Below are 7,500 nucleotides of genomic sequence, written 5' to 3' on the forward strand. Positions count from 1 at the left end.
TTCTTCAATTTCACAGATCGATAACAGAATGAGCTCTCAAGGTCAGTCGAGCGACATTACATCCTGGCTGAGCAGCCTTCACCTGGCCGGGGCTCAGGAGGAAGACGACCAACCGTCCACTCCCGGGAGTTTTGACAGCTACGATTTTGTAGGGAACCGCATGACCCACTCCGTGAGGACCTCCGAGTGCTCCAGCATCGAAATCGTGCCCAGCCACTTCGATTCCGACAAGGTACGGGAATTCCTACGCAGCATTTCCCTTGGTTGAATTCTTTTTGTATTGAATATCTTTGTTGAAGGTCCAAGCTTTTTAGAGTGCAAGCTATCTAAACAAAAAAGGAAAGGAAAGTTTGCATAGGTCCAGCATATCTTTTGGAAACTGTTGGTATTGAAGTTAATCCTTTCCATTTTTAATTAGAATGTGATTTGAATGATTAGTATGTGATCATAAGCTAAATTTTGCATTTAGATCTCGCTTGAGACCAAAGAAATGGAGTGGAGCAACTCAATACATTCAAAGGAAAGAAATACAAAATGTATGAACCAGAGCAATGAAAATCAGCGTTAATTTTTTTTTTTTTTTTTATGAGAATAGGGAGTAGTATGAATTTATTGGTTGATGTTATCATTAAAGAAAGATCTTTTATTTGGATGCTTTTTAATTTTTTATATGCAACATTTGATCTTTTGAGTAATAGTTATAGATGAAAAACTTCTTTTTTTTGTGTGTATGTAATTAATGTGGGTAAACAACTTGCCATTATTTCTAAACCAGAATACAGATCACAGTTAGAATGTAAATTCAAAGGATGCCACACTGGCTAACTGCAATAGATGCTTTTCCTCATCACAAACTTTGGTGGTTAACTAACAAGAACACCAGTTATGTTAGAAATATTGTGCGGTTGTGTAATACATATTTGTGTGCAAGAGAAGTGGGCATTGTGACTCAAAGTAATAGTTAGATCTTGATTATTTGTCTCCATACAATATTGGCTCTTATTGGTTAATCTGTGGAAGCCATAGTTCAGTATCTTTTCTTTTCAGTGTAGGTACTGATTTATCTTGCCCTTGTAAGGACATCAAAGTTGAGGAACATCTTGTAATACAATTTGTCTTCTTTCAGAATGACTTAAGTCCTCCAAACTCTGTCTGTGAGATCGAAAACTTGCACCAGTTCGTTGGAGAGAAGTCGCGCTGGCTTTGTCAGGACAATTCACCCTCGTCGAAGCTGACCTTGGAGAACATGAAGGTGAAGTCCATTTGCCAGGCCAATGAGGCTTGCTCTACCCTCTCTCAGTGCCTGTTCCAGAACAGCTGTGGAGAATCGGCGCTGGAGAAGGCCCAGCAGTCGGCTGCCTTCAAGGCCCGCATGCGTCGCAAGAGGACCATCTCCAAGACCGGTAGCACTGAGGATGTTTTGGCTCACATGATGGAAATCAGGGCTTCGGAAAATTCCCAGTGGCTCATGAAGCAAGGGGGAAGTCCAGTGTTTCCCAGACCAGTGAAGCGAGCCATGTACGAGTTGCCTGCGGCCATGTGGCTGAGACAGACCACCCCAGTCCCCAACACCAGAGTTCCAGCAGTGGTCCTAACAACTCACTCGAACATCTGGCTTCTTAGCAAGCTCAAAAGTCAGAAGGAGAAACTAAAGCAGGAGAAAGACGAGTCCGAAATAGAGAAAGACGAAGACGAGAAGGAGAGTAGAATCACCACGAAAGACCTGGCCAATGCCCTGGAGAAGGTGAGCATGAGCTCTGAGACGCCCAGCTTATCGGTAGGGAGGCTGACCCCCGCCTCGGATGCACAGTCTTGGCTCTTCCCAAAGAAATTTGGCCATACTATACAAGCACCAGATAACAAGCTGGTCGAAATGGGGTATGAGAATAAGAACCGCTGGTTAGTTTATTCTTCTATGAAAAATTCAACGTTAAATACTGGAAGCAAGTTACCCTCCCCGCTTCCAGAACCTGTGTTGGACGTCGCTCAAACCGGCATAAATAACTGGTTGATGAAGAGATTATAATTTTTAGAAGAATTATTAAGGTTTTAACTAGTCTGCTGATATTCACGTACCAGCCTCTGGTTAAAAAGAAGTTAGGAATCCAATGCTAGAAGAAAATATATATATTGGAATTATATATTCATATTAGAGATATGTCTATAATTTTTATTACTGCTTTAGCTTATGTTGATCATTTCCCCATAGTGAAAAATTTCTTCAGTTTACTTGGAAGAGAAGAAGAAAAAAAAATGTGCAGAAACATCCAGAATTGGTCATTTGTGAACTTCTGTTGCTTAGGAGTGACTGTATTTAAGGCGTAAAGGGAACAAGTTCTGTTAGCATTTACAGGAAAAGATGTCGCACGTATTTTATGTATATTTGTTCATATACACTTAAAAACGCTGTTCGCATTATATTCTCTGTCTCGCCTTTTGTACCAGGTGAATTTTATTTTACGATTAATGGTTTTTCTTTTCTTTGGAATGCCTGGAAGTTTTTACAGTAGTAGGATATTTACATGAATGCATTCATGTTGACAAATATTGAAAAATGAAGATCACTCTTCAAATAAGATGTTTAATTTTGTTTTGCTATGATGTGATAAAGCCTATTTAACTTGGCTAACTGTACAATGACTTAGGTTTTAGAGTTTTTGATAACTTTACAAATCATTTTCCCAAAGGATTGATAAGAAATTTTAATTCTGGTTTACGGATTTCTACATTCTGTAAAAGAGCCAGCATTTTATTAGTAAGCATTTCTTTTATCTGCGTAAACTGATCTATCTATAGTAGATTATTTCATATTGTCAAATTGTGGTAAAGAGATAGAAATATAATGTGGCAAGCCTCTATCACACTCATACATGTACACGCACAGTTGTACACACATATATGCACATGTGCACATATCTATATTTTCTTTCAACTAGGCAAAAGAATTTTTTTTGGTGTAATCTCAGGGTGGTGTAGACAAAAGCATTTTCGTGCTGCAGGGTAAGGTATCTGGTGTTCAAAATGACACATTTACTTACCCCTTGGATGCCAGTAATTGTGAAAACAGGGAATCGGATTGTCAAAATTGTTACGTATTTATAGGGAATTTTTTTGGCGGGAAGAACAAAGCAGTGCCAACGCCCGCAAGATTGACTGGATGCGAAGTTCATCAGCCATGCGTGTGGAGTACGTGGAGGCATGCTGCTTTTTATGAGATGTTCGTTATTAAAGGAATGGCATTATGCAGATAAGGCCAGTGTGCCTTTTTGCGTTTTGCTTATTATACTCAAAATAGAAAAACAATTTTAGGTACTTTTCAATTTTTTTTTTTTTTTTTTTTTTTCTTTTAGGTTTTAAAGTTTTTTGGAAGTTGCTTACTGTGATGCCAAAAGAAGAAGAAGAAAAAAAAAGTTCAATGTCAAAGCTGCTATTTCCAGATGCAATTATTCACAGCAACGTAGTCCATATTTCATTCCATAGTCATAAATCTCTCTCAATAGTGCAAGCTAATCACGTTGGTTGTAGGACGTGAAAATTGTGATGTATGTTTCACGGTCCTTACAGCTGGTGATACTGCTGGAGAATATTTTTATTTCGTATATGGCATGCAGTGAAGACGTGTATCTGAAGCATTAGAGTAAGCATTACGACACAGTGCTTTGTGCGCCCATAGTCGGACTTTTCGAAATTGCAAGTGGAAATTGGACATCTGAAGTTCTGAATATTGTAGATTGAAGCTTTAAACCAATAAAATCTTGTGCAATTACAGTGACTTGTGAGTTTCCAAGTTTATTTACCCTGAAAATCATCTTTCTGTTGCAAAATACTAGCTTCCATCTGCGACTAAGTTGACACATGAAAGTATAATTTTATCTGCTACTTCACTTTTAGAATGATATATATATATATACCATAAGTAACATTTCTTCTAATTGCACAGCAGATAATTTTAGGTAATGTCTAATAACAACTTTCTTAACTTGAAGAGATTCCTCTCAATTTTTTTTTCATTTATTTATGTCACAGATAATGACGGCAACTGTTAATTAGTGAGCTTTCACATAATTATATCCTCTGAGAATATACAAAATTTAGGAATGTAAAAAAACATTTGTGTTTATGATCTTATCATCATAATCATCTTACTAATCATGATTATCCTCCAAGATTCATTATTATCACTATCAGCATCACTATCATTGTCATTTATCACCACCACCACAATAATTATTTGGCTAATGATCATAACGCGGCAGATGATCTTCAATAACGAGAAAAAGTCACTATCAGTATCATTAATCATTATCATCATGACTCATCATTAATATTATCATCACTAATTGTTAATATCATCACATTGTTAATATCATCACTAATTGTTAACATCACTAATTGTTAGCATCACTAATTAACATCACTAATCATTAACCTCACCATCACCATCATAAACATTAATCCCCCCCCCATCACTATCACTTATATTACCCCTTCACGACGGATATTGTCAGAACAAAACAACTCAAAACTAAACCTACTTAATCTATAGTGAGCTTTTCTGCAATTCTATCAACGAGATACAGTAATCTGCCATCTATTACCATTACTTGCAACATTTAGAAGTTATGCAAAGTTCACCAAATTATACAATGATAACCAAATTATGCAATTATAACCAGATTATACAATGATAACCAAATTATGCAATGTAACCAAATTATACAATGATAACCAGATTATGCAATGAAAACCAAATTATACAATGATAACCAGATTATGCAATGATAACCAAATTATGCAATGATAACCAGATTATACAATGATAACCAAATTATGCAATGATAACCAAATTATACAATGATAACCAAATTATACAATGATAACTAAATTATGCAATGATAACCAAATTATGCAATGATAACCAAATTATGCAATGATAACCAAATTATACAATGATAACCAAATTATACAATGATAACCAAATTATGCAATGATAACCAAATTATGCAATGATAACCAAATTATACAATGATAACCAAATTATGCAATGCAACCAAATTATACAATGATAACTAAATAATACAATGATAACCAAATTATACGATGATGACCAAATTATGCAATGATAACCAGACTAATTCCTACTTGAAATTACAAGCAAGGTTCATCCTATGCATAAAATCTTTAGAAGTGGAAGTAGATTTGGGGGAAGTGTATTCATTTTGTGGTTATTAACTTATTATAGTGAGTGCCTCATAATTTTCTTTTTTTTCCTCTATAGTTTTAGGGTGTTCCTCTTGTTTCTTTTCCTCGTACTTTTAGTTCTGTGTATCATACTTGTACACTTCATATATTCCCAATTTATTTTTATTTTTTTACATAGTGCGTTCCTCATAGTTTTATTTTTACTCAATACGAATAGTGTGTCCCCTTTCTCATAAATATACTTTCTCATTGTTTTTTTTTTTAGTAAACTGCAATTTTCATACTTTTTATTGTATTTGCTTCTCATCCTTATACAACTCATAACAATATGATAAACAGATATAGCCATGTTAGACCAGAAAGTCTTGAATTCACAAGCACTAATTATGCTTGGAAGGCATGAAATAAAAATAATTACTCAGTATGTTGCTGAAAGATCCAAATTTACTAACTTCTGATTGAGGCAGAGGACATAATTAATTAACAGGTGCGTGATGACAAATAGACCTTGACAGGTGAGTGATGACAAATGGATATCATCATCAACCTGTCAGTCATTAAATGTTAATCATCATTTACCTGCTGGACGTATATTCACCTCGATTTAAAAAAAGTAAAACGAGTATATGAACCTTTCAGTGATAGTAGTGAGATATTAAAAGAGAGAATAATTATCTCAGGTGGGTCACATCCCTCGGATAACGTTTTACAGGTAAACTTGGGCGGAATTGTTAAATATAAGGCCTTATCTGCAGCGTCATTATCTGCAATAATTGCCAAAAACTCGCAATAACTTGCTGCCGTATTTCAGATTCTATTGCCAAAGAGCACCACGTACCCCACGCGTATTTACCATCCTTTAGGGCGCCAAACACGCATCGCCGAACCATCGCCGAATGCGAAAATGCCAAATAGTTCCTGATGTTTATTTTATTAAAATTTTTAAATAGTTTAAGAGTATCGTTTACATCTAATTTTGTACAATTTGTGTAACATTGAAAGTTATATATGATGTATAATATACGAGACACCAGTTCTGCCGTATTTCATGCTTGAAAAATATAAAACAAAATACCACCATATGTAGCCTGATAAAATTACATTTAATAATTTTGAAATCCTTTGCTTGGATACTTTTACTTTTACTCGTAAGAAACTGAATTTTACTACTTGTTTTAGACATGAAAACATTTTTTCAACAACAACATCCAGTTGTGTGATTTTTATGTCAATCTCAGGGCAAGACTGGTAAAAGGTTATTATTGAATTATATATCACAATCAAGTAAGCGTTCGAATTTGTTTAGATTTGATGGGCACTGAGGCTCTCTTCTCATGAAAACTGAAGTAAACAAGTCCGGTAACTAACTGTAGTACAATAAAAATACCTGAGTATAGTATTATTTTACTCGATAACCTCTATTGTGTTGCAAATAATAATTTTTTGAAGTTGTGCGATAATCATTTTTAAACGAAGATCTATAAATACAAGCACAATATATGCGAGGATAATTTTGTTTGCAATGAAATTATCCAAAGTAAGTATAGCTACCTAGGTGAATAGGCTAGCATGAATTTTGAAGTTGATGTGATTCATGAATGCATTCTATCATTTTACACAAATAGATCTTATTTACTGCAGCTGGCTGCACAAAAAGTTTTTTGAAGAAAAAACTTTTTCATTTCTTAAGTAACATGATGTTAACATACTACAATCACACATCCGATATGAAAAATAAAGCAGAAGAAAAATGAATTTTATTTTTAAAAAAAAGAAATTTTCATCAGAAGAAGAAGAAAAAAAAAAGAAAAAAAAAAAAGGCGCAAGCGCGCCACAGAGGCACGGTCGCTCTGTGAGCATGACGTTTGTTCGCGCAGTACGGACACTTTCTTTCGCCGTGACGTCGGCAGTGCCCATGAAGTGAAATGATTTCAAGAAATTGCCGCTGCAGATAAGGCCTCTAATTAGCGTATTCTAATAAAGGACAGATCTTGGATAAACTGGAATTCGCAGGTGCTAGAGATCATAACAGAGAAAAGCTTATAATATCTTTATTTACGAGAAGCAACGAGGGCTAGAGTAGGGGTGGCTTGTCGTTTGATCACAGGGCTTAACAGCCTTATTAAATTACAGGGTCATTAGTGTTGTAAGTGTGTAATTTTATCATGTATCCAGATGGTTTTCTCTCTTTCTCTCTGTCTCTGCCTCTCTCTCTCTCTCTCTCTCTCTCTCTCTCTCTCTCTCTCTCTCTCTCTCTCTCTCTCTCTCTCTCTCTCTCTCTCTCCTCTCCCTCTCTCT

The 7,500-nt window shown here is 35.4% G+C and overlaps 1 protein-coding gene across 1 annotated transcript in view; it reads left to right on the forward strand.

Annotated features, from left to right (window-relative positions):
- LOC122266744 (uncharacterized) overlaps positions 1-3,772 on the forward strand; it is a 10,910-nt gene extending 7,138 nt beyond the window's left edge. The window contains exons 7-8 of the mRNA XM_086534388.1: positions 17-232; positions 1,127-3,772. Coding sequence (XP_086390514.1) covers positions 17-232; positions 1,127-2,026 — 1,116 coding nt within the window. The 3' untranslated portion in view covers positions 2,027-3,772. The remainder of the gene's footprint in view (positions 1-16; positions 233-1,126) is intronic.
- Positions 3,773-7,500: the final 3,728 nt, after the last annotated feature.

This window comes from Penaeus japonicus, unplaced genomic scaffold (genome assembly GCF_977035675.1).
Source record: "Penaeus japonicus unplaced genomic scaffold, GWHDUDI00000001_assembly GWHDUDI00000041, whole genome shotgun sequence".
Taxonomy (NCBI): Eukaryota; Metazoa; Arthropoda; class Malacostraca; order Decapoda; family Penaeidae; genus Penaeus; species Penaeus japonicus.